Below are 26,541 nucleotides of genomic sequence, written 5' to 3'. Positions count from 1 at the left end.
CTAGTATTTTTCAAATTGATACACACGGCCAATGGCACGAACATGAACGATATAATTGATAGTTTGGTTTAATAACTTGAGGCCCGTTTTCACAGTTAACGATCACAGATAGAAGGCACACTCATATAATAGTTTTTTAAAATCGTTTCATAAAAATGTAAAGATATCAGCTTTTTAAAACATATTACTTCTGTAAATAATTAAAATTCACATACGAAACGCGTGCTGTATACAAATTTGAAAAGGTAAGCGTTATTAAATTAGAGTAGAGGTTAGACTTAAGAATTATTAAGTTTATTTTAACCGGTAAATGCTTATTCTTTGTATCTGGTTGATATTATAATTAATATTTTATAGTCAAATACAAAGAATTATGTACAGACTATAATAATAAAAATAAATATGAATTTTAAATATCACTCTTTATTTCATGAACTTTTGCGCGTAATTATTAACACGTTTGCTATGTACTTATTTAATAATCCAGTGCACTGTAAAAAATATTACTAAATAATAGATATTGACTAATATAATGTTGGTATTCATTGTAATAAATCACTATGTACTGTAATTTCTTTTATTTTAAATTCAAAAAGTGAACAATTCACGAGTGTTTGCTCTGTGAAATATACAATATAAACTATTATCCACATATTCGACATTTGACTTTTGGTAAGTAATATTTAGTGTAAAAACATGTAGTATTTATGAAAATGTTTCATTGTATATTATTTTATTGGTGGAATATAGTAGTTAGGTTATGTGTCTTTGGTGTTTTGCAGATATTGAAGTACTATACAACAATGTTGAGGATATTAAATTTATCTCAGAGATCCAATTTTTGTCCATTAAGATTGCAGAAATATTTTAAATGTTATAATTTTCATTCGCAAACAAATACAACACTTAGAAGCACAAAATATGAGATAAATTTAGTTCAAGATGAATTCAATAAATTTCAAAATGGACAAGTTATTCATGGCTTTATAGTGGAGAAAATTGCAAAAGTAGATGAAATACATTTAACTGCAGTGCAGTTGACACATTTGGGTAGTGGAGCACAATATTTACATTTAGCCAGAGACGATAGTAACAATGTCTTTTCAGTTGGATTTCGCACAACTCCAAAAGATTCCACAGGTTTACCTCACATTCTGGAACACATTACTCTTTGTGGTAGCGAAAGGTATCCATGCAGAGATCCATTCTTTAAAATGCTGAGAAGATCATTAGCTACCTTTATGAATGCTATGACAGGACCTGATTACACTATATATCCATTTTCTACGCAAAACTTGAAAGATTTTCAAAATTTGCAATCTGTATATTTGGATTCTGTGTTTAAACCAAATCTGCGAGAATTGGATTTTAAACAAGAGGGTTGGAGATTAGAACACGAAGATGTTAATGATAAAAATTCACCCATTATTTTTAAGGGAGTAGTGTTTAATGAAATGAAAGGCGTTTTCAATGAAAATCAAGCCATATTAGCTGAATGCTTACTGAACAGTATTTTACCGAGTCATACATATGCAGTAATTTCTGGAGGTGATCCTCTTGTTATTCCTAATCTAAGACATATGGATCTGGTCAATTTTCATCGAACTTATTATCATCCTTCTAACTGTCGATTTTATTCATATGGCAATTTTCCTTTAGAAGATCATTTAAAATTCATTAATGATCGATACTTGTTTCTAATGGATAAAATTGATACATCTCTGTCAGTAGTTCCTCCGGAGAAGCGTTGGGACAAACCAAGAAAGGAACATATTACATGTAGACCAGATCCTATGGCTGCAGATCTTACTCGACAAGGTACTATAGCTATTGGTCACTTGTGCAACGACATAATCAATATACAAAAAACGTTTGAAATGCATGTTTTATCTCAACTACTTTTAAGAGGTCCAAATTCAGCATTTTATAAGTCTTTAGTGGAATCAGATTTGGGAGTTGCTTTTGGTCCAACAACAGGTTATGATGCACATTGTAAAGATACAATGTTTGTTATAAGTCTACTTGGTGTTAAACCAGAAAATTTTGAGAAGGTAGAACAAATATTTAATAAAACGGTTGAAAGAATTATTGAAAATGGCTTTGAGAAAGATCATATTGAAGCAGTTCTGCATAGTATTGAACTTCAAGTAAAACATCAAACTTCTAACTTTGGGTTACAATTACTTTTTAATTTGACACCATTATGGAATCACGGAGGAGATGTTATACAGTCAATGAGAATTAATGAAGCAATTAGAAAATTTAGGAAAGTAATGAACGAAAATCCCAAGTACCTTCAAGAATTAGTGAAAACGTACTTAATGGATAATACTCATAAATTAACACTGACAATGTTACCATCTGAACAATATGATTATGATAAAATGATTGCTGAACGTAAATTATTAGATTCAAAATTAAAACAACTTTCTAAATCAGAATTAGACCAAATTTATATCGATGGACAAATTTTACTTCAAGAGCAACAAAAAGAGGAAGATGTAAATGTTCTTCCTACTTTGAAAATGGAAGATATAAAACCAAACGTAGAGCGATATAATCTTATGGATTCAAAGTTTGTTGGTGTTCCATTACAAATAGCTCTTGAACCCACAAATAATGTTTGTTACTATCGGGGAATTCTCAATACACAAGATCTAAGCTCAGAATTAAAAATCTTGTTACCACTCTTTAATAGTATTGTTGCCAAAATGGGTACAAAAAGGTACGATTACAGAAATTTTGATCAGATGATACGATTAAAAACTGGAGGTTTGAATTTTATGAGTCATATTGTTGAACACAAAAGTAACTTATTACAATATGAAGAAGGAATACTAATAGAATCATACTGTTTAGATCATAATGTAACTGATATGTGGAAGCTGTGGTCAGAAGTGTTTAATAATGTTGATTTGTCTGATCTTCAGAGATTTGAAACACTTGTTAAAACAATTGCAGCAGATTTGGTAAATGGAATTGCAGATTCAGGGCATATATATGCAATGAGCAGTGCAGCTAGTTTAGTTTCGCCGATTACGAAGTTTAAGGAATCTTTATCAGGACTGCAATTTGTCTCAAGAATGAAGAAAATAGCACAAATGCAAGATTTAAGTTCTGTATTAAATCAAATGCAAACGATATCTGAACAAGTTTTGAGTAAACAATATTTACGATCAGCAATAAATTTATCTGAAAACAACAAAGACAGCATATTAAATAGTGTAACCGAATTTTACAAATCATTGAAAGGCACGTCTAACGTCGCCCATATATTTACACATGATAAAAATATTGAAATAGGAGAGAATGCTATCCATTATGTACTACCATATACAGTAAATTATGTAGCAAAAGCAATTTTTACAGTTCCATACACAGATTCAGATTATGCGCCTTTACAAGTACTTTCTAAGTTAATCACTTCGGTTTATTTACATCCAGAGATTCGTGAAAAAGGTGGGGCTTATGGTGGTGGTGCAAGATTATCATCAGATGGAATCTTTATATTTTATTCTTATAGAGATCCTAATTCTACTCGTACTTTAGATTTGTTTGATAAAACATATGACTTTTTATTAAAGTATTCTTTGTCACAAAGTGATATTGATGAAGCAAAATTGGGAATATTTCAACGTCTTGATGCTCCAATTTCTCCAAGTAATCGCGGGATGATTAAATTTACACATAATTTGACAGATGATAATATTGAAGAACAAAGACAGCGATTAAAAGCCGTGACTAAAGACCAACTTATGCACGTTGCTAAAAAATATTTACAATCTGGTCAAAGAGACATTAGAGTAGGACGTGCACTGATAGGGCCAGTTAATCATGATTTATTAAATAGGCACTCAGAAAACTGGATAATACAAAATCAAGAAGAAGAAACTCAAGCAAGGGCTGTCGAATAAATTTTTTGTTAAAATAAAAAATGGTGTAATTATTTACTATAATTAAAATTTGTATTATGTATATAATAAATTAATAAATGTAATTTTCATACAATAAATTTGATCAAAATTACAATTTTGTGAGTCAGATATATAATGCCCAAATAGATTGTTTCTATAATTAAAAAGTAAAAGTTGATATTAAAGTATAATTATTTTCTTTCAATTAGATGGCGTGTGTAAGTGAACGTGTACAAAATAAGTATTTTTCGGATGCCTTGAATTTATTTGCCGAAACACAGTGGCTTTATAATACTCCAGTCACAGATTTATTAGCCAAAGGATTACTTGATTTTTTACCAACAGACTGGTTGAATGTTTTGCAAATTTTAGAAATCCAAGAACTTAACAACATGGTTGTAAAGAAAACGACAAAGGTTGGTAAATAAATATAATCATTTATGTATTGTAAATTTGTTTTAATAATATATAGAATATTGTTTTATTTTTAGCCACAATGGCCAGAGACTTTAAAAGCTTTTGTTAAAAAATGTAAAAATTTGAATAGATTACCACTTATAAATACTGTATTGTCTACAACATTACCAAAGAATTTTCAAATAGGACTTAATGATAAAAAACAACATGAAATAATGCATTTGGCACATTTAGTGCATAAGCAATGCGCACCGCACGATATTAACGTTATTATTGATTTTGGTGCAGGTTTGGTAAGAAACATATATTTATATAAATGATGTATTTCTATTTCAACTTATTGTACGTTTCTTCTATAGGGATATGTTTGTCAATTATTATATCATTTGTATGGTTACAAAGTTCTGGGATTAGAAAAAAATCAAGCAAATGTAAATAAAGCTAGAGACAGACAAGTAAAAATGTATCCCGATTCATTAGAATATGTTAAATATAATTGCTGTGATTTAACATGTGACTCTGTTGAAATAATAGAGACTATTTTACGTACTGAATTCCAAGAAAATTCAGATGTTTGTTTAATTGGTTTGCATGCTTGTGGAGATCTTAGCATACATGCATCAAAAATATTTCTCAATATGAAAGCAGCACAGATTTTTATTATGATTTCTTGCTGTTATCATAAACTATCAATATCAAAAAGTATACAAATAAATGCATCAACCGAAAAACAATACTTTAATAACTTCCCATTATCTAATTGTCTTAAATCCGTAATTCTCAACACTGATTTTGATATTGGTCTCTTCTTAAGACAACCGTTTTTACGATTAGCGTGCCAAGAACCAGCAGATAGATGGAATAATATGTCTGCTGAAACTCATAATCAACATTCTTTTTACGTTCTTGCAAGGGCAGTCCTTCAATTATATGCAACTGAAAGTGAGTATTTGTTTCTTTCTTTTTGGAAATAATTATTTCACTTTGATTTATAAAGTAAAATAATATTTCAGATGGTTTCTTTCTCAAGAAATGTACTCGTAAAGGAACAAGAAAATCACAGTGTTTAAATTTTGAAACTTACGTTAAAGATTCATTAAATAGATATATTTTACAGTCATTAAAAGACGAAAAAATCGAAGTACAAAGTAATAATATGTATTATAGTTACATACTTTCCTTCACTATTTTTAAAATATATTCTATTAATTTATAAAGTTATTAAAGAAGTTTTTTAAATATACGTACTATATACAATATAAGCAAATTCAATATTCAATATCTTAATGACATTAAGAATATCAAATTAATACTTTTTAGATATACAATCCGATCTTGATATACATGAGAAAAATATAATAGAACTGTGGAAAAATCATTATAATAAACTAAAAGTTGTAGAAATTTATACCGCTTTACAATTGATGTTACAATCAGCGGCAGAGTCACTTATCCTTCAAGATTGGTTATGTTGGATGCACGAACGGGGTTTAGATGCTACAATTATTCCAGTTATGAACAAACAGTTATCTCCACGGTCATATGCAATTGTATCTTGGAAACGATAATAAATATCGTAAAACTATTTTTGCAACGAGTATGTTTGTATAACTCATATTTTTATTTATATACCGTGTATGTATTTCTAGTCATTTGTTATAAATTTTAATATTAAGAATGCGAAGTAATAACGTTAGTGTAGCGATAAATTACACACAGAAAAAAAAATGAGTGGCAATAATTTTTACAAACTCAAAGATACTTTAGTTGAATGGAAAACGTTTTTTTGAATAGATATGTTCATATATATTATCTGTATGGATGAATTTGCGATGCTGCTTTGATATTAGTTTTGATTGTACTTGGCGCTTTACTAATTTGTCCCACTATAAATGTACAAAATATGTTTATTATAATTGCAAATATATAATTAAATAAATTTCAATAGGTATCTTACGAGATGGATTTCCAAGAGATCCTTGTCCTGGAGTTTGTTGCTGATTTCCAGGCCTACCTACCATCATTCCACTAGGTACAGAATTCACTCCAGATTGAACCATTTGAACAGAATCAGACTACAATAAATAAAAATGTATAACAAAATGTACGTGCATTTAATTCAATAAATGTATATACATAGTGAAATTTACCTTTAAACCTTTACCCATACCTACAGCTGCTACAAGAGCATGAGTATCTGCTGTACTACTAGTTTGAGCTTGAGTTGCTCTAGATCCGGCTTCGCTTTCCCATTCTTCACGTGCTTTATTTGCTATATCCCATATATGACTAATTACTTTTGTGTATTGTGCAACTTGTTTCTGAAATGTATAAAGTTCATAGATATTTTAGAAAAACAAGACATTTGGTGTTCCACTCGCTAAATGGACCGATTACAAATTTTGCTTGTATATCGTAAACTATTGGAGGAAAATTATTTTCAATAAATTATAATTATAAAACATGTTTAATAAATTTAGTTTTTTCAACCAAACATCATACAAAAGTATAAATTCTTACAAAGAATTTATAAATAATATATTTAGTAACAATTTCCTCTAACAGTTTAATGTTAATTGGTAAAATATCTATTGCAAACCATTAAATATGCTCATATAATTATAAAAAAATTTGCAAAATAATTTATAACTTATAATATCAAATACAATAATATATATCAAGATAAAATGTACATTTTTTTAAACACATGGCTGTAGAACATAAAATGTATCTTTATGGAATGTTCTTAAAATGTTGAAATTACTTAATATGCAATCTGAAACTAGTTATTTCAATTTCAGTCCAAAGCGAATGGAACTAATAGAAGCTGAAAGCTAGCTGATAGTAGCTTACATTGCAGTCCTAGTTGTTGTTTAGTTAGCACATTAACAGAGAAATAGAACATCTTAAGTTATTCTTAAGCTTCTACAATTACACAATACAGACATATAATTGTATCTGTGTCTTCAAATATTCTTAAAAGTGAATTTGATGAAATTTATATGTACTTAGATACATTATTATTCAAGGAAAAATGAGATTTATGAAAAGTATTTCTTAGATAAATTTTTTACGTATGTAGAAAATAAATAAGACATATTTTATCTTACATGTGAAGTCTCATAATTTAAATTTGCAGCTTTTGCTTCAAGCTGTATCATTTTTTGTTCAGCTTGAGGCTCCACTTTCGTTCGTAGATAATCTGGTACTAAATCATGAGCAAATGTAGAAATTCTACCTTCGGTTAATCGAAGCAGTTCTTCATCTTTCTCAGGGCATAATCGTAATGGTAGAACTGTTAAATTTTTTAAGTTTGGTGCTTTATCATGTCCAAGGATTTTTGATAAGCTAGTTAACTATAAAATTTTATTTTAAATGAAATTATTTATTATAATTTAAACATATATTTATTTGATAAATGTAAGAATTTAAAAAATATTTAATGCAGGTATATCAAATTCATTTTGGCCAATTTGTTATTTGTCACCATGTTGTGGACCATAGTTACACATTTAACACTAATTATTTAACACATAGGAGTACATAATATACTCCAATGGGAATATGTGAGACCATGTGTTTGATATTCCTGATTTAATATTGATATTATATTATATTGATATTCTACTCAATTTGAATGATTATTTTTTATCACTATTTTATTTTGAATTAATATAATAGAATAAAATATTTGTTTTATACACAATTTTTTTAAATAAAAATTTTGAAATATTTGATGTAATATCACTTACGTGTCCTGAAATAAGTGCAAAATTATCAAGGAAATTAGGCCAATTTAATGTTTCATATTCATGTTCCAATTTGAATATCATTGCAGCTATAGCTGTTTTTAAGTCGTTTATTCTCATAATAATAGCCTCTAAGGCAGAATCCAATTGTTTTTCTTCCCTTTGCATATTAAATTTTACTAAAATAAAAGGAAAATATTATATTACAATATCGTTATATTTTGTTATTTCTTATTAAAATAATTTGTAGAAATTATATACAAAATTGTATTCAAAATAATTAATTTGTACTATACATACATTTATTTGGCCGAAAATAAAATATTCACTATTCTGTATACAAATGTATACCAAAATTTTCAATCGTTATTTATTAACCACTTTCATTGTAATAATTAAAATTGAAGAAAATGTCTATGCCAGATATGCCCAATTCACACATTCTTACACATTAGAATTACATATCACTGATCCATAATACTCAATGACACTACGCTGCCTTGCACTCACATAAGACTGTTATAAACTAACAATGAGTATAAATATGTATTCAGTGTTACCAGATGGCAGACCGGTGCTCAGAGGAAACTACCCCCCACTTATGCACATTAATGTACAGCTATACGTACGTAAGTTCTGACGCTTCAGCAGCTTCGGGGATTCGAAAAAGAAGGCGAATGTGATCCTTTCCTTCTCGTTCTCGAAACAGCAGAAATTCAACTTGCGTCAATCAGCATCATGATTTCGAGTCTTGGATTGCTTAGATATTTCTATTTTCCGACATATGTATACATCATAGTACAGAATAGACCTATTGTTTAAAGGGACTTCGTGACACATGAACTATAATTTAATATGTCAACCTCGTAAAATAGTATTTTTAGAGCAATTTCTTCATTTAAAGAACGGTAGTTTTAGAAACTGTAGTCTTCGTTCGAATTTATATATGTATATGGTGAAAAATTCACCATAAATAAAAATATTTTATTGACTAGGCGATGAAAGATCACAGACGAGGTATACGAGTATACCTTTCACCCAATGTATTTTTTCGGCCCATTTGTCTGGGGCTCTAGAGCTCCATTACCATTTTCCTGTCACTCGCAACATTACCAATAGGTTACACAAATGAACACAAGAGGAAGTGAGACAGAAAATGAAATTACAGAAATATTCCTGGCCACATATAATATTTTCGGTAAAGAATTTTTTTCTGAAAAATGCGTAGGATTTTTGGGGGTATGTCTATTCATCAAAAATGATTGTAATTGCCCATTGCAATAAAAAATAATTTTTTTAGAACAATTGATTGGAAGTTTTTTAATTTCGTCCACCTTCCTGAATTTTTTCTTGAAAGTGCGTAGGATTTCGGTGGTATGTGAATTCACTAAAAATGATTCTAATTGACCCCCGTAACCGAAAATAATTTTTCCAGAACGATATGAAATTTTTTATTTTCTTTAGCACCGAATTATCTTCTGTAGTTCTCATTTTATTTCAATTCAAAGTGCTACTGTTTTTATCGGAAAACTTCCTATAAGTTTACAGAAAATCGTGAATATTTGATATTTTTTTAATTGATATTAACTGATTAGCGACCACGAATTTTCAAGTTTTCGCATTTTCATGAAATCATTATTTATACTAAAGAGATTTTTATTTATAATAGAACTAAAACATGGGAAATTATTACATATAAGACAGGACACATAGCGTTCACATTTAACATAACACCAGTGTATATTGTGTCACAACTGGGATACATAATATTACAATGGTGCATAATAAAATTCTATACATATTTTGTTCTATCTAAAGTAAATTATATTTTGAATGCTCTCTTTCACCACCATACTTCGCTTTGAATCAAAGCGTTTACAAGATTTTATTATCATCGAAAAGATGTTATCATGACAGGATGTAGCAAAAATTGCATAAAACAAGAGGTACGTATGTTAACGTAAATGTAAATATAATAGTATCAATCATCCCGCTCGCGTATGTACTTACTATAACTGCATTAAGTCGCTTCGATTCAAAGAGAACAGCTGGATCTGATATTTGCTTGCTGTTTTTTTAAAACAAGCACGAAACTAAATCTCTTAAAAGCATGAACCAACTCTTAATTTTATTTTTGTAACGTATATTATTAATAATAATAATTCATATAAACATTATTTCTATTTATTCCTTGTTAAAGTTTTTTTTTAGCAAATTGCAAGGAGCGATGCCACGATTAAATTGCAAAGGAATTCATTACACGTGCCATTGGACACATTTACATGTTCCAAGTGTGTTCGGTACTGCATCACATTTTTCATTTCTTTTCAAATCGTGTTTTGTATATATACATAATGTATATAAGCGCGAGCAATATATATATTATACATATATAGTTTTCTCCTTTATAGACGTATCTTTGCACTAACTTCGCGTGTTTTTTTTTTTTCTTACGAATATAGTGAAAATTTTACGTTCGGTATGTGACAGATTTATGTCACTCGTACAGTGACCCTGCAGTATAATTAGTTTTTTCCCCTCATTACTTTAAATAGTATATGATATCTAATTGTTTGAATATACTTAATAATATTTGTCGTAATATATTAATCTAGACTCCTACGGAGTGACGAACATTATCGCACACGAAAGTCCATTTGTCACATGCACCCGTGTTTATAAGTTTCTCATCGTCTTGTTCTTGTCTATTCAATAATTATGAATATCATACATAATCAAGATAAGCTTGGTAATGCGGCAACCGGTAAGACGCAGTTGCGAATTTTGTAGAGGAATTGAACGTACGTTTTGATGTCAAGTGCTCTTTTAAATACGTAGTATATTTAGGTAACTTAGCACGACAACGACGTCGCAGAACCAAGCTTACGATTTTATTTTGTCTTAAATGTAAATACGAAATACATGGCCTTACAAGACTGCTAGAGTCGTAACATTTTTCTTTTGATGTAGACAATAGACAAGCACTGTTAATTATTTTAAAATTAACTTTAAAAACCAAAAATTCGAAACAATAATTCGAGTACAGATAAACGCACTGAATTCCTATCGTTTGTCAATTTTTTTTCCTATTTAAAATCCGGTGTAATAGTGGTATTCAATGCAGATGTCTCTTAAGCGAAATCAGCATAGTTATATTGCACTCAATTATAATAATTATGATTAAATGAAAAACAATAATTATTGCTAAAAACGGGCAATTGATGCAGAATTGGTATATGCATAAAATATAAATCTTTTTTAAAGTTAAACATAATTTTCACATTAAACTAAACTGCACGCCAATTGGGTAAAACATAAAAGTAAATATTTAACTAATCTGAAAATTATGTGTTATTAAATATATAGTAGCTTTCTCAGTCCTATTTACATAGATTTTTTAATGAAAATAATAAAACATTTTAATTTTTATCGTATCCGATTTGTATGTACTGAAAAACAAAACTTTTTATTTACAATAGTCCTCGCTTGTATACGATAATTTTTCACCCGCTTAAAGGCAACGATATTGATTCCGCTAATGTTTTTTTTTTATTCAGAGTAAGCAACTCGATGACTAGCGCGACCGTCGTACATTAACCAATTTTATTAATGCATCTAAACACCACTGAAATATCGAATTCCTGAGAATTACAGAAAGTTATTTAATTCTTAAAACATTGTAAGGTAACTAACTTTCTTGAAATTATATACAACCATGAAGGCAAATAGTCTTCAAATTTGGCATGAACTTGGTACAAAAGATAACAAAATATTTTTCCTATAGTTGATTGATGAACATTCTTTTTAAAAGAGTGGTATATTTAACGTTCAACAGATGTAAAGCAGTTATCAAGGCTCATTGAGACTTACAAAGTACTAAATCATCTCAAAAAAGTCTATTTATTATTTATGGACAATAATTAATATTGTTTACAGCCTGAAAATTTCCGCTAAATTTGACCAAAGTATATAGCATTTATAAAATTAATAAAGTTACGTTTATTTTGAATTATTTTTAGCTGTAATAAATTGTTTTCTTTAATGTAGATGAAACCTTCAATGCTTATCAACACGGACAGTTACTGCTCATTTGTGAATTAGTAATTGGTCATTTACGACTATAATTCATAATACAATAATGCAATAATTAAAATTCTACTGTACATTACAAAATCCTGTTTTATATCGTTATAAAATCTGAGATGGACGCTAACAACGAACGATGGCATACTGTACTCTTTTATTTAAAGACACAATTAATGTATTTATCTGTATTCGAGTCATTTTTAATAAAAATTTCTCACAAATTATTCGCAAATAATTCGTCATCACTATCATCGTTATATAAATCTATTTTTATTCATTTGAATAAAATTATATACAGCTATTTACATAGAATTATATACGACTATTTAAATGCTTTAACAAGAAACAAATGATTGCGACTATCTCGTTCGAATTGAACGCGAGACTAAAAATTATGATAAAACGTTACAAATTTACCGATAAACGAGACTAGCAGAAAAATAAGATAAAACAAATAAATTTAGATTAAAATCGAAATAAGTGAGATTTTTATTCCAGTGAAATTAGATATATGCCTACATTTTTGTTTTTAATAGCTAAGGCTGAATTCTTGGTACACCACCACAGTTTTCATAAAATCACCATATTTGTACTATTGACTGTATGTATATGCGAGGCTAGGCCTCGGTTAGGGATAAAAGAAATACCTTTGGAAAAAAAAAGGATTGCCTTTTCAGATGTACGGAAACGAGTGGAAATTTAGTTGCATACAAGCGAGAAACACTGTATTTTTAAAGTCAAATGTATAGAATGATTCTAAAATCTGGAACAAATTATAATTTTTTTGTAAATATAAATACAAAAAGTTATACAGGGAAAAGTTTAATATCTTTCAATAGGGACCATTTTTTGATGCTACAATTCTAATTTCTGTTAGAATGGTGCACGTACACTTGTATCTTAATAGGTCCACTTTTTTAAACATAATTTGAATTTTCTTGTTTTCTTGAATATAAAAGTATCAAGATATGATCATCGAAAACGTAGTACTTTACGATATATTTCGAATTTTATATTTATATTAGAGGTACGGATGCCTAGTAAACAACGTTAATTAAAACCATATTTCATTCGGCTCTTGCTTTTCACATTTTGTTTGTTAAGTGTATTAGATTGGATCAGTTTAAAGCATAGTATAATGAATCGCAATTTGTATGGTCATGACTAATACTTTCATATGCAGAATGTTGAAAAGAATAGAAACATGTAACAAAAGTGTACGAAATAAGTGCATGTGCATATAGTACTTGCATCGTTGCACTAAAATAAAAGATTACATTATATCAATTTTGTGTATATTTACTTAGACGAGAGTTACCAGTTTTTAGAATCACACTCTATAGAATAAGTGAATTCGTGTGTAGGAGCCTAGAAAAAAGGGCACAGATGATGAAATTTAAACTAAAAACCTTCAATTGTGATTGTTAACCGGTCGCTTTATCATTGTGTCATCGATGATCCTTCGATATCCTGGTCTTTAGAGCTCCTTTTCTTGAATTGGAGAACCCAATCCCACACATATAATATCTTTCACAAAGATATTTCAGAACATATCGATTAGACACACTTAGTAAACGTGACGCCTATCAATATATTCCGACTATAAAATTAGAAATACCACTCTGAATCTAACGAGATCACCTAATATTATAAAAGCGACAGCACAAAATGTAATTTAATGCAAAATTAACCACTGAACTACGGCGGTTGTAAATAATTATTTCTGCGTTTAACGTTACAACTAATTTGAAAGGAATAACTTCATGAAACTCGAAGAAATAGAAGATGCCTTATAAAATGATGCGTTCACTGTATAATTTGAATTAAAAATACATTTTGTACTTCAAGCAAACATTTTGATAAATTCTTCAAATTACGATCATACTATCCGGAATATATCGCACGTTATATATTACGCCAAATTCTGCCTTTTCCCACTGGTAGATACGCTTATTTTGTTTTATAACGAAATTATTGTATAAAAGTAATACAGTGACATATTGCTACTACAATTAGCGCCTAATTGTAGTTTAATTAACAGCGAAATTTTATGTGTGCCTATCACTGAATCGCATAGTCCTGAGTTTGCATAGTAAGTGAAACGTGAAAACGTCGAATATACTTCCTTCCATAAACAATCTACTAAAGGTATTATACAAAAAAGAAACAAAGAAATTCAAACTTTGGATGATACACTGCTATTATAACAGCGGTTACTGTTCAATGTTAAGTTCATATGAACTTCTTTGCACATAGCTACAGGCGAATATTGCGGCAAACGTTTGAAACGAAGACAATGTTTGTAGTTACAACATTCACAATGATACTACTGCGATGCAATAACACTTTTTTTTATCAACTTTCATGGCCATAGAAACCACTGGTCTTTAAAAACTGAATGACGCACTTTTATGATCAACAATACAAACGTTCATTATGTATACACTCACTTTTTCTTTCATCAAATGCTTTCACATCCTTTTTCTTGATTTGGTTTAGTAGGAGGTCAATACACCGGGTGGAGTAGGCACAACAACCGTGTGTTGTGGCACTACGGGAGGCGGTGCTGGCGGTGCCAATGGATGCCCGACCAAAACTGCTGCCGCTGGGATCGGCAGAACACCAGACTGAGGAATGGCCGATGGCGTGCTAACTTGTGTCGGTGGTCCTTCGGCTGCATGTTTTCTCAAATGTCTCAACATATTGCCCTTTTCGACAAAAGTTTTCCCACAATCTGGACAACTGTGTGGTCGCTCGTCTGAATGCGATCGCCTGTGAGACACTAAGTGTCCTTTGCACATGAAGTCTTTCGGACAAAGATCACAACGGAATGGCCTCTCGGCATTGCTTCCTTTATTATGCGAACGCATGTGAAACAGTAGATTACCCTTTAGCGGGAAGCTTTTACCACATTCTGTACATACGAATGGACGTTCACCAGTATGGCATCGCATATGATTTACAAGATGTTCCTGTAACAAAATAAAACAAAAATAAAAAAAAAGTGGAATCTTGAAAATCGTTTTATCGCATTATTATCAATGTAATTTTTTTAATTTGATTAATTCCAAAATTTTTATTTTGTTAAGTGACGAGTCTTCAGGTTCTTTAGGATATAGGGTCTGTCTTTAGAATAATTTCTAATTTTCTCTTCATGTAAAAACGAATGGAATGAAAAGTTCGTAGTCAAAAGAATTACTGTTATATTAGAACTAATTAAAAATTTTAACAATTTCATTCGATCTCTCCCTATAATGTGGTAATGATATCAATTTTTAAAATCAACGTACCTTTCTTGTAAATGGCTTAGAACACACGTTACAACAGTGCGAAGAATCTCCGGTATGTTGTCGGAGATGATTATTGAGGTGTTCTTTCCTAGTGAACGTCCTCTGACAGAATTCACACCTGTGCGGTGATTCGCCGGTATGGATTCGGACATGATTCGTCAAATGCTCCTTACGAGTAAATGACTTGGAGCAGAAGTGGCATCGATGTGGCGATTCGCCTGTATGTTGACGCACGTGATTTGTCAAATGTTCCTTCCTCGTGAAGGATTTGGTGCAATACTGGCACTTGTGCGGTGACTCACCCGTGTGTTGTCTGACGTGGTTCACCAGGTGATCCTTCCGCGTAAATGCTTTTGGACAGTACTGACAACGGAAGGGCGTCTCTCCTGTACAGTTTACAACAAATTCCGATATTTACTGATTATTTAAATAACGAATTATGTTGCACAACTCGAGGTTTTTATTGCAATGCTTAAATAAGGCATATATCGAACCATCAACAAATTTACCGAAGATATAGATCAATGTTTAATATTTAAATGCAATTTTTAATTTGAAATATTACAATTTTAAAACGAAATTATATTATAAACTTTTTCGCGGTAAAACTAAATAATATAATGGTATGCCACCTACGAAATTAAATGAAAATGAAAATGGAACTATATACAAGTTTTCAAAATGATAAGAAGTTCACTGAACGTCTTTAGAATGTAAACCTATTGTGAATGTTTATAGCGAAAGGATTCTGAAACAGTTAATAAAAAGCATGTATGAGAGCGGTGTATGAGGCAGAACAGTAAATGTCTCTAGGGATTTAATGAAATGGGATAATAATGATTAGATAACTAATTGTTACGTAGACACAATGTGACTTGTTATACACGCACAATAAACGGATTATTCCCGGTATCATTGTAAATGAACTTCCTGACATATATACATGATCACATGTATACGTTTCGCATGCAAGTATGCAACTCAGAGTTAAACGTCCGTTAGAAGCAAAATTGAGGATTGCGTCCCGAAAGCAGGGACCGAAATGTTTCTAGAAATAACTGTTATTAACTGTTATATAAAGGTTTCAACCGAAGTAGTTATGAAAATCAGAAATAATACTTTAATCGTTACGAGGGAAAAATGGATTCAATAAATATCAATAAATGGTTTCATAAAACAGTTCTATGTCTGTCTGGAGAGGTTCTATATCGGTTACACGATAACAAACATTGTTTGTAAACAATTGAACGAAATGAGCATTAGGTTTACATCACGGTTGTTTTCCCACAGTATCGGTACGTAAAAATGATACTCGCGTAACAGATAAGGGAACCGATACGATATTTTTGTAGAACTGTAACCGCAATCGATATTTACTGGAATCTTTTTCACTCGTAACAGGTATAATATCATTTCGGTACTTTATAGCTGTTTCGAGAAACGAAACCGATACTATAACAGTTTTCAGTCCCTGCCCGAAAGCGAAATATTGACAGACACAATTGAACGTGATTGATTTTTGGACGAACACGAGCGTTTTGGTGTGTGTTACATGACATTATGAAAGGTGACTCAGCTCCCTAACGTGTTCCTTAACTAAATAATCTTCTAGCCATGGTATAACTACTCTTAGAGACAAATATTACAATCGGTTGTCCGTGAAGTGGACATCTGCCAACCGCTCTCACCTGTGTGTTGGCGGATGTGGTTAACAAGGTGTTCCTTTCTGGTGAACGATTTGGAGCAGAAGCCGCATCGGTGTGGAGACTCACCCGTGTGCTGGCGAACGTGGTTCAAAAGATGCTCCTTTCGCGTGAATGTCTTCGAGCAGAAATCACAGCGGTGCGGCGTCTCACCCGTGTGCCACATTATGTGGTTCGTGAAGTGCTCCTTTCTCGTAAAAGACTTACCTGCATTAGCAGCGTTAAACAGAACCAAAAACACCAATAGTTCATTATACTGTAATACGAATGAAAAATATAAAACTGTCGTTTGAGTACATGCATGGGACGATTCCAAGACGATTAATTCACCAATAAAAATCTTTTTAGAAATGATTTTTCCCTTAATCAATTGACCTATAGTTAAAAATTATATTATTTTCTTTTACCCCCTTTTTACCAATAACGAATAACTTTTTATGTGAAAAATTGGTTACACATTAAAACATTTAAAATCTTAGAATGACCTGTTCGAATCTAAGATTGGAATACAACAGAAAATGTCTGGATATATTTAAAAATGAAACGGTACGATGCTTCTCCATCGTTATTGATTGACATGTGACGAAGGATTCAGGAATAGTAATATAGTATTTCGTGAAAATAGTGTAAAAATTTAGTAACAAGTACGTTGATGTTTATTCGAGTCGTTATTAAAGACAAAGACTCGTGGACCAAATATTAAGTTTGCAAAAACTCAAGAGTTTATTGAAAATTAGTTGTGGTCCAAAACTGATATTTATGAAAAGAATTTATATTAAGTTAATTAATGACAGTAATACGAATTTAATATTTTTCATACGAAACCAAAGTGTTATATACAGAGTGTTCGGCCACCCCTGGGAAAAATTTTAATGGGAGATTCTAGAGGCCAAAATAAGACGAAAATCAAGAATACCAATTTGTTGATGGAGGCTTCGTTAAAAAATTATTAACAATTAAATTAAAAAATTTCAAATCGTATTGGAAAAATTATTTTCGGTTGCAGGGGTCAATTACAATCATTTTTGGTGAATAGATATACCCCCGAAATCTTGCGCATTTTCGAGAAAAAAATTCAGTATTGGCGGTACTTTAAACGTTAATAACTTCTTAACGAAGCCACCATGAACAAATTGGTATTCTTGATTTTCGTCTTATTTTGGCCTCTAGAATCTCCTATTAAAATTTTTCCCAGGGGTGGCCGAAACCCTGTATAACACTACGTATTTTATATTATTGCGTTCTATGTTCAAATATTACTTATTGTTGTTAAATAGCACGATGCTAATTTCTCAACTTGTTAAGGATTTTAGAGAGTTCAACTTATGTCTTATCGTGTTTCGAAAAACGAGAGATGTTTTTTCGAAATTTATTAGAGAGTATAATGTGATTTTATAGAAGGAATATGAAACATATGAAAAATCTTCCGTGATTTGCATTAGTTGGACGTGAAAGTTAATTCTACGATTGATTACTACTTGTAAATGTTAATGGTGAAAATCAATGTCAAAAAACGACATTACTTATGGGATGACCTAACATAACTGCGGTTTGGTTGATTTTTGTTTGACAGAATGTTGTAAGTATAGATCACGTGTCACAAGGACAGACCAGAGAATACCTATGTTTGAAAAGTGTCGTAAGTGCGGGACGGCGTAAAACAAGGCATACGCCTGTACTCACTAAAAAACATTCAATTAAATACAAACTATTAAAAGCAAAGAGCTATAATTTCAATATAATATGTTAATATCAATATAACAAAATAGCTAAATGGTGTAACAGGCGTTTTCGAATAAATATTAAATATTTGAATCCAATGTGCATGTGTAACCCTATTTTATTCCAAATCGTATATTTTGCATTTTAAAAAAAATATGCAGCGAATACAATAATATACTATTTAAAGTTTAAATTATCACGATAATAGTATAACATTATCAAACTAAAACTGATTATTGGTGTAAATTTCGAAAGTAAAATCATATCTTGTTTACATGAAAATAAAACGTATAGCAATATGTACCAACCGCTTATATTTACGAAATAGTAAGTCATGTCATCAAAGTTTGTGGTGGAGAGCAGATGCAGTATCTCGAAGGCGTATGAAACAGCAACAAACTTCCCGTCACAACAATAACTAAGAAAGAAATAATACACGCCGGCCAAAGATTCTGGTAATTCTAAGGTTAGAGAGGCGCTTTTATAAAGGAATGCGCGCGACCTGCGACAGGGGGTAGCTAGTTACGATGCGCGATCAATTCTCACGAATTTTATTTCAGTTCCATAAACCTACAAACCGGCGTGCTTAAAGTACATTTGCAGTAACTTCGCGACGCAAAATGCAATAAACAATCTCTATTTTTCGTCTGACGATACAACTTGCAGATTAAGTTCGATCATTTTACGCCACTAAAATTTCAAATTTGTGAAAATCGTTTAAATAAAAATTAAACATTTTGTAATTGAAATAGTATGGTTTAATTTATCACTGGTCAATAAACTGTTAGCAATAGGTTGTATTCTTTACAATTAAACTATCGTCCCATTTATTTTTGTATATTGAGATAGGAAATAACAGGAAAAAAAATGAATTATTTGACTCTGATTTGAAAAATATAAGGTTTCGAGCGCAGTAAATTAAAGTATGCATATGTTGAAATAAAACACATATTTTTTTTAATTTAATACGTAGAATTCTCATAGCATTAAAACTAATGAAATTATATGGATAAAAAAAAAAATTTACTAACGAAATTAAGAATAAGTTATAGCCAACAAGGAACATAAATCTTAATTTCATTACTAATTTTAATTTTCTATAATCACTAATGATTCTATGATATTCTGAAATCGTCCCATCATGTTTTATGTTTAAATTATTATATATCTTAAGTATGATCCATGATAGTAAATTGGATAACCAAATGCTATTATCCTTTCATAGGTATACATAAATGCAGTTTTCTTTGTGGCTACAGATTTTTAGATCAGATCAAATAACATGTTTTCAAAATGTATGTATATAATAATTATACAGTTAGATAAATGCTTTGGGAATTACGACTAATAATTTTTAGCGAATTTAACAAATACTTGGATTTTTAAGTTTAGTACTTTGCACTGTTTCCTTTGAAGCAGTATGACAAGCTAAGTTGTAAATTCAGTTATACAACATGCTTATTTAAATGTATTATGTGAGGAAGTTTGAATTAAAAATAAAATCTTTATGTATATTTCTTTTGTTTCTATAAAGGTGGTATTAGATATTTGTTTAAAATATATTTTAAGATATAAATATAATTTGTATATAATTATGGAATGCATAAGATCTATGCATGTATGAAATTTGGTCAATGGATATATATAAAATAAAAAGCATTATTTTAATTTCGTTCTACAATCACTTAATAACTTTCATCCCTATTTTTACCTCTATCCCTAGGATTGCACATAAATAACATATATATATATATATATACATATATATATTTGTCAATACAATTGTATCTAAACGGCTCAGTAAATTCCAATGAAACTTTATATTGAAGTTCTATGTACTTAACTCAAGATCTGACTGGAATTTTAGCAAAATTAATCCATGAATAATGGATTAGAAGGATACCTCGTGTAGTTTTTTGCTGTATGTATATTCATTATTAATAATTTTTTTTTAAATGTTTCGAATAAATCTTAGAAAGAATTAAATGAAATCTGATGAATTCATTGCATACAAAACCACATTAAGAACATACACTATAAGTATTGTAATTAAAATATATATAATGAAGTTAACCTTGAGATCTCTTCATCTACAGGGAAAAAAAAATTTTAACTATCATAATACGTTTCTTTTTATACTGCACAACTTCTGTAAACAACATTTTTTTTCTATGTCTAAAAAGGACAGAAACATCTCAGGTAAACGAAAATTTTGTCTCAATCTGTATAGTGCAGATATTTTGAGAAAATGTATTCATTAAGTATATTATAAGTCATATTACGCAAATATGTAGAAACAGCGTGTCATAAACATAATACTTCACGCTAATGAGAAAAATGGATTACTTACCGCATATTTCACAACGAAATGGTGTATCATTGGTATGTGAACGCATATGGTTTGCAAGATGTTCTTTACGTGTGTACTTCTTGCCGCAGGCTTGGCAATGATGAGGAGTTTCTCCTGTGTGCCACATAACATGGTTCATAAAGTGTTCTTTGCGGGTAAAACTCTTTTTGCAAATATCACATCGATGCGGTGTTTCACCCGTGTGTTTCCGAACATGATTTACCATATGTTCTTTTCTGGTAAATGTCTTTGAACAGTATTGACACCTGAGACACAATAGAAGAATCAAAACATTAAAATTGTAAAAATATTAAAATTCCTATAGCTGTTTCTTGAATTTAATTATTATTATTAGTACAAAAAGTCAATTTTCGTTAATTTATTTAACCGAAGAATATTATCCTAATTATCCTACATGAAACAAAATAGATGCATTTACCTATACGGTGTTTCTCCCGTGTGACAACGAGTATGATTATCCAAATGTTCTTTCCTCGCAAAGCTCTTTCCACATACTGTACAATTGTACGGTTTGTCGGTAGCGTGTCGTTTCATATGACGCTCTAACGAAGGCGCATTTGCAAATACATGAAAACATACTGTGCATGTAAACATGGATCCACCCAAGTGACATTTACCATGGCGTGTTAAATCGTTTGCGTTCAAAAATGCTTTGCCGCATACCTGCACAGTTCAATGTATTCCACATGTAGTAAAAGAAAATTGAATATACAAAAAATTATACGAAAACTATGATTTGTTATGTACCTGACAAGTAAACGGTTTTCTTTCTGTATGATATCGACGATGTACGATAAGTTGATAGCGAAATTGAAAGATTTTTCCACATATTTCACAAGCATGGCTGCCAACTGATACGGGTGACGCACTTGGTCCGGGCGTAGCTTCACCGTCGCTCGATTTAATATCGAATTTATTTAATTGAACTTGTTGTACGATTGGTGTTCCATTCTGTATAGTGGTAACTGTTTGAGTAGGAACAGTACTTCCGACTAAGGTTGTACCAGCTGCTATTTCACTTTGTAACTTTCCAAATACTTCGTGATATGCTAAAAGCTGATTAATGTCCTCAACATTCACCTGAAAAATACAATACAGATTTTACAATTAAACATTGTACGTTGCATCAGTTCTTTCAAACGGGTATGACGCGTCACGGTGTGCAGTGATAGTGTGAGCGTGCCACGAAAAAATTAATAGAAAATTGAAAATGAATTGGAGTTTCTATTATATAAGATGCTCCACAGGGTGTCACACGCAAATGGGAAAGGGTATTTTTATAAATATATTTTTAAAACGATTAGAGATACAAAAGGCTGTTAAAATACTGCTCTATAACATGTTATAATGTTATTTACCTTATACATGTTTTGCACCATTTCAACACCAAGAGTTTTTGCTAAATCTTGTTCATTTCCAGCACTGATTTTTACAACTGAACCATCGGCTGTTCTTACATCCATCATATGACCTCCTGGTTTTAAATCTGGCACTTGAAATCTATACAAACATTGTAATATCGTTTGTTATGTCATACAAAATTATTATATTCAATATAGAAATAAACCATATAAACGTACTGCGTCATATTTAGTTGACGCAGCTCCTTTTCTTTTTCTGGTTTTTCTGAATTGCTCTGACTTCCACCTTCGGTCGAAGAATTCCCACTTATATTTACGCCAATTTGTTGTTGTTGCTGTTGTTGTTGCATAAGACTTTGTTGCAGATCTTGAGATGTTTGTAACTGAAGATCACATTGTACTTGACAGTGAACTTGATTATCGCTACAACGTTCAGTTGTGCAACTACCACCTTCATCTTTTACTTTGTTATCATCTCTCTGTGCGTTTTGATTATGTGTAGTTGGTCCATTATTCTGAGCATTTTGATGATTTTGCATTTGATGGTGAGACTGTTGTTGTTGTTGTTGTTGCTGAGGTTGCTGCTGCTGCTGTGGCTGTTGTTGCTGCTGATGCAGCTGTTGCTGTTGTGCCTGCATTTGTTGTTGCATTTGTGCATGTGCTGCCTGTAAATGACTGACGCTGGCAGGTAAATGTGGTCCATCTAAATTAAGGCCTGGCAGAGAAACTGGAATCTGCTAAATAAAATATAAAAAAAAAATTACAAAATACTTTTTTTTTTCAAATAATGAATTATAATTTCAAAAATCAAATGACTAAAAACATTAAGAATTTTAATCAAACGCATTTTGCATTTTTGTTTGTTCACTGACATACCATAAATTGGATTACAAACATAATAATAGTAAAAATATTGTGTCAGTAATAAAATGTACACTACGTATTTTATATAAATTACAGCAACTAACATACAATAATATGCAATAAAAAGAGAATATAAAATAATAAACAAACTTTAATTAAAAAAGCCATATTTCAAATTATAAACGTAACGTTGCAAATACGTCCTACATATTTAATACAATACATACTTTTCTACCTACTCACACTTACATTAACTTACATACAACTTAGTATGTTACCACAATCCCTGAAAAGAAGTTTCTAATCTGGATCCTCTATAAGCTATACTCAATAACTAGACTTGCATACCTCTAAATAAACAAACCTGTGGATTTGGTTGTAAAGAACTATGATGACTGCTACTGCTAACTGAAGGTTGATGATGATGATGTGTAGGTGTTGACTGATGGTGCGAACTGGAAGTCAACGCCATTTCTTGATTCAATGAAGAGGCTGATTCTTTGGAAGATGCCTCTCCACCTCCACTACTCCTATGTGAGGAGTTGTGGTGGGAATGGTGATAGACTGAGACCTGAGGTAGCGGTCCAGGAAACAGATTGGTCAGGACCCAATATTTAGCTACCGAGGAGGCTAACGCTACGGCTGTACCTACACGCAGGTCCGCGGATGAATGGGGGGTACTCCCTACATTGCCAAGACTAGTTGTAGTAGCCAGACCACCTGGGTATGAAGGACGACCACTTTGACCCGCGTTTACATCCTACCAATATACATTCAAACATTTGTACAACATTGATAGGGCATGCAACAGCATGCACCAGGCTCAATTCCAATTTACAAATGCGCTACTTTCCAGTTTTCCAATAAATTTGCATAACCAGTACCAATACTGAGATTCATTATGTACAAGAAATGTGTGCCAGCAAAATAAACCTTTGACCCCATTTGCAAAGCTATTGAAAATATATTTTAATGCTCAAAAATTATATATTATTTGTACTAACTATTTTTATATAATGCACTTCAATTTCATAAATCTATTATGCATATTTGAAATCCATTATTCTTAATATACAAAAATATGTGCTTCTGTATATATTTCATATTATGAAAAGTACAAGTAAATATAAAATGTTCAAGCATAAACTAGTTTATTTGAAAAAGCCACAAGCAATTAAATTCACTTAGAAAGTACCATAATTTAAACATGAGTTTCATCATTTATATAACATTTTGTTTTATACTGCAAAATGTGATTAAGTAAAATATTAAAATAATGTTAAATGAACAAAACTAAATTTGAAAAAATAACTGATGCAAATTAATATATCAAATTTCATAAATTACTAACGATTATAATAATAATTTTAACCTACCCTATAATTTTTCTGGATTCTAATTTTAATATAATATATCAGTTACGCATTTGTGGCTTGGTAAATAGCCTGCTTCAAATGAAAATATTCTTACCTCTTGTTGTGCCTGCGTAGCCGCTGGCAATGCATGCTGCTCACTATTCATCTTTGTTCACTGGAGAATACTAACTGAATGTTCCTGATATATTTCGTTTCTCACCCTGCAAAACAGAAATTAATTTAACAATTACCAATTAATAATAATTTATTTTCTTATACAAAATATAATATTCCATATCCTATTGATGTAATCTTATGTTACTCATAAAATACTAACGATTATTAATAAACTATATGTTCTTTAAGAAAAAACAGCATTACATATGATTAATAGAATAGCTACGTTGCCCTTTGACCTGTGGGAACAGGCTGGCAAAATAAATCCTACAATTTAACCTCGAAATCAATTAGTTTAACATCGATAGAAGAAACGATACTTCGAATATAACGAATTCAAACAAATTCGATAGGCATAAATTTATTATTATATAATGTTGATACGGTAGGTTGATATCGCAAAAAGAAATAATCGACATACTGTAAAAATAAGAAAGTAGTTATTTTAACCTCGCAAATATTTAAGAGTTTTTTGTCGAGTGAGCGGGAAAAGGTGAGTCATCTGATACAATCGTTCAAAGATGATAAAGACAAATAGTGAAACACTAAAATGGTAGCGTACCAACGGTTTGTACAAGTACGCAGCTGTGTTCCCATATTTGCCAGGACTTGCCGCAGATCCCCCAGCACTTACGAGAGGATTCACGGGCACCATCTTCTGGTGTCTTAGGCATATGACGCGTCAATTATCGTGACTCGTAGAACGAGGACAAGAGGTCACAAAATGGAGGTTCCTCGGGATTCGGGGTAAGGGGTTTATAGAAACCGAACGAGAGAGCCGAAGCGATAATCGAAAGAGTTCGGAAGGTGGACTCACGTGGTGTACGGTGCCATCGGCGGTTCTGGCATCTCGCTTCGTCGGCCCTAGGCCGTCTTGTACACAGGGCGACACGCGTCCCGATGCAGGGGGGGACGCCTTTCGCCGCCTCTCGACGTCTCACCTCGCCATGGGTACCCACAAGCAAATCCCTGATAATGGCCACGCGCCCTCGCCCTCCACCTCCACAATATATTTGAAGCAAAGTCCGCGAAGCTTAGGAAACGGGGCTGCCAATTTTTACTCAGATGGGTGCTAAACGGCGCAAGAATTTCACGAAAACGCTGGCAAGAGCCTACGTGCTCGCGGTTAACAGAAAATACGACGACTGTCATGGCGTCCCTCGCCCACCCCGCAGGAACTTACGCGCTAGCAGTATCATTTAGTCGGCCACCTTCTGATTACCTCCTATGCAGAAATCACTTAACGAATAAACTTGCCACAATGAAAAATGATTTCCTACCGAAATTTTATGAAAATAAACCGTCCGATTTATAATACGAGAAAATGAAATATGTCAAGTGCTCTTTGTTATTTCATTCGGTATGCGCGCGCAACATCCGGCTGCGTGCGCCATTCGATCACTTCCTGTATCAAATCCCGCCAATTTGAAAGCATATTGATATCAATGTAAGTACTTATATTTTTAATCTACTAATTTCGTTTATGATTGGTTGAAATATATTCGAGGATTTCGATAGTTATAGTCAAAATT

General features: G+C 31.4%; 4 protein-coding genes across 15 annotated transcripts; 2 read left to right on the top strand and 2 right to left on the bottom strand.

Annotated features, from left to right (window-relative positions):
* Positions 1–81: 81 nt before the first annotated feature.
* LOC143347684 (presequence protease, mitochondrial) lies at positions 82–3,914 on the top strand. Of its 3 annotated transcripts, XM_076777088.1 has the most exons (3): positions 82–245; positions 597–672; positions 783–3,914. In XM_076777088.1, the coding sequence occupies exon 3, from the start codon at positions 804–806 to the stop codon at positions 3,912–3,914; it is 3,111 nt and encodes a 1,036-aa protein (XP_076633203.1). In that variant the 5' UTR covers positions 82–245; positions 597–672; positions 783–803. The 3 variants fall into 3 exon arrangements, with proteins under 3 accessions (XP_076633203.1, XP_076633204.1, XP_076633202.1); XM_076777089.1 differs by lacking the exon at positions 597–672; XM_076777087.1 differs by lacking the exon at positions 82–245 and having other exon boundaries at positions 292–672.
* LOC143347685 (methyltransferase-like protein 25B) lies at positions 3,808–5,899 on the top strand. Of its 2 annotated transcripts, XM_076777090.1 has the most exons (6): positions 3,808–3,937; positions 4,124–4,330; positions 4,406–4,624; positions 4,691–5,273; positions 5,345–5,479; positions 5,652–5,899. In XM_076777090.1, the coding sequence occupies exons 1-6, from the start codon at positions 3,935–3,937 to the stop codon at positions 5,897–5,899; spliced, it is 1,395 nt and encodes a 464-aa protein (XP_076633205.1). In that variant the 5' UTR covers positions 3,808–3,934. The 2 variants fall into 2 exon arrangements, with proteins under 2 accessions (XP_076633205.1, XP_076633206.1); XM_076777091.1 differs by lacking the exon at positions 5,345–5,479.
* Positions 5,900–6,077: 178 nt separating this feature from the next.
* Positions 6,078–8,607, bottom strand: Med8 (mediator complex subunit 8). The gene is made up of 6 exons (XM_076777092.1): positions 8,381–8,607; positions 8,084–8,259; positions 7,442–7,687; positions 6,482–6,652; positions 6,289–6,406; positions 6,078–6,217 (listed from the first exon to the last, which is right to left on the bottom strand). Exons 2-6 carry the CDS (start codon positions 8,246–8,248, stop codon positions 6,141–6,143), a joined length of 777 nt encoding a protein of 258 aa, XP_076633207.1. The 5' UTR covers positions 8,249–8,259; positions 8,381–8,607; the 3' UTR covers positions 6,078–6,140.
* Positions 8,608–9,795: 1,188 nt separating this feature from the next.
* LOC143347380 (uncharacterized) lies at positions 9,796–26,441 on the bottom strand. Of its 9 annotated transcripts, none has more exons than XM_076776475.1 (12): positions 25,827–26,440; positions 24,948–25,053; positions 23,842–24,237; positions 22,833–23,350; positions 22,611–22,752; positions 22,000–22,332; positions 21,671–21,915; positions 21,232–21,497; positions 17,145–17,366; positions 15,759–15,842; positions 15,457–15,674; positions 9,796–15,138 (listed from the first exon to the last, which is right to left on the bottom strand). In XM_076776475.1, the coding sequence occupies exons 2-12, from the start codon at positions 24,996–24,998 to the stop codon at positions 14,662–14,664; spliced, it is 2,952 nt and encodes a 983-aa protein (XP_076632590.1). In that variant the 5' UTR covers positions 24,999–25,053; positions 25,827–26,440; the 3' UTR covers positions 9,796–14,661. The 9 variants fall into 9 exon arrangements, with proteins under 9 accessions (XP_076632590.1, XP_076632586.1, XP_076632589.1 ...); XM_076776471.1 differs by having other exon boundaries at positions 9,796–13,693; positions 14,617–15,138; positions 15,457–15,842; positions 25,827–26,439; XM_076776474.1 differs by having other exon boundaries at positions 15,457–15,842; positions 23,842–24,048; positions 24,130–24,237; positions 25,827–26,439.
* Positions 26,442–26,541: the final 100 nt, after the last annotated feature.

Source organism: Colletes latitarsis, chromosome 11, assembly GCF_051014445.1.
Source record: "Colletes latitarsis isolate SP2378_abdomen chromosome 11, iyColLati1, whole genome shotgun sequence".
Lineage (NCBI taxonomy): Eukaryota > Metazoa > Arthropoda > Insecta > Hymenoptera > Colletidae > Colletes > Colletes latitarsis.
Note: the sequence above shows the minus strand (reverse complement) of the source record. Positions and strands in the feature narration are given on the sequence as shown.

Coding starts and splice junctions, on each gene's coding strand:
- LOC143347685 (XM_076777090.1), top strand. Junction 4,331..4,405: donor TTGTAAAGAAAACGACAAAG/GTTGGTAAATAA, acceptor TTTTATTTTTAG/CCACAATGGCCAGAGACTTT. Junction 5,274..5,344: donor TCAATTATATGCAACTGAAA/GTGAGTATTTGT, acceptor ATAATATTTCAG/ATGGTTTCTTTCTCAAGAAA.
- LOC143347380 (XM_076776471.1), bottom strand. CDS start 24,998: ATGAATAGTGAGCAGCATGCATTGCCAGCGGCTACGCAGGCACAACAA. Junction 22,333..22,610: donor TGGTGCAAAACATGTATAAG/GTAAATAACATT, acceptor TGTATTTTTCAG/GTGAATGTTGAGGACATTAA. Junction 21,916..21,999: donor GAAAACCGTTTACTTGTCAG/GTACATAACAAA, acceptor TGAACTGTGCAG/GTATGCGGCAAAGCATTTTT.
- Med8 (XM_076777092.1), bottom strand. CDS start 8,248: ATGCAAAGGGAAGAAAAACAATTGGATTCTGCCTTAGAGGCTATTATT. Junction 6,653..7,441: donor TAAATTATGAGACTTCACAT/GTAAGATAAAAT, acceptor TATACATTTCAG/AAACAAGTTGCACAATACAC. Junction 6,218..6,288: donor ATCTCTTGGAAATCCATCTC/GTAAGATACCTA, acceptor GTACATTTATAG/TGGGACAAATTAGTAAAGCG.
- LOC143347684 (XM_076777089.1), top strand. CDS start 804: ATGTTGAGGATATTAAATTTATCTCAGAGATCCAATTTTTGTCCATTA.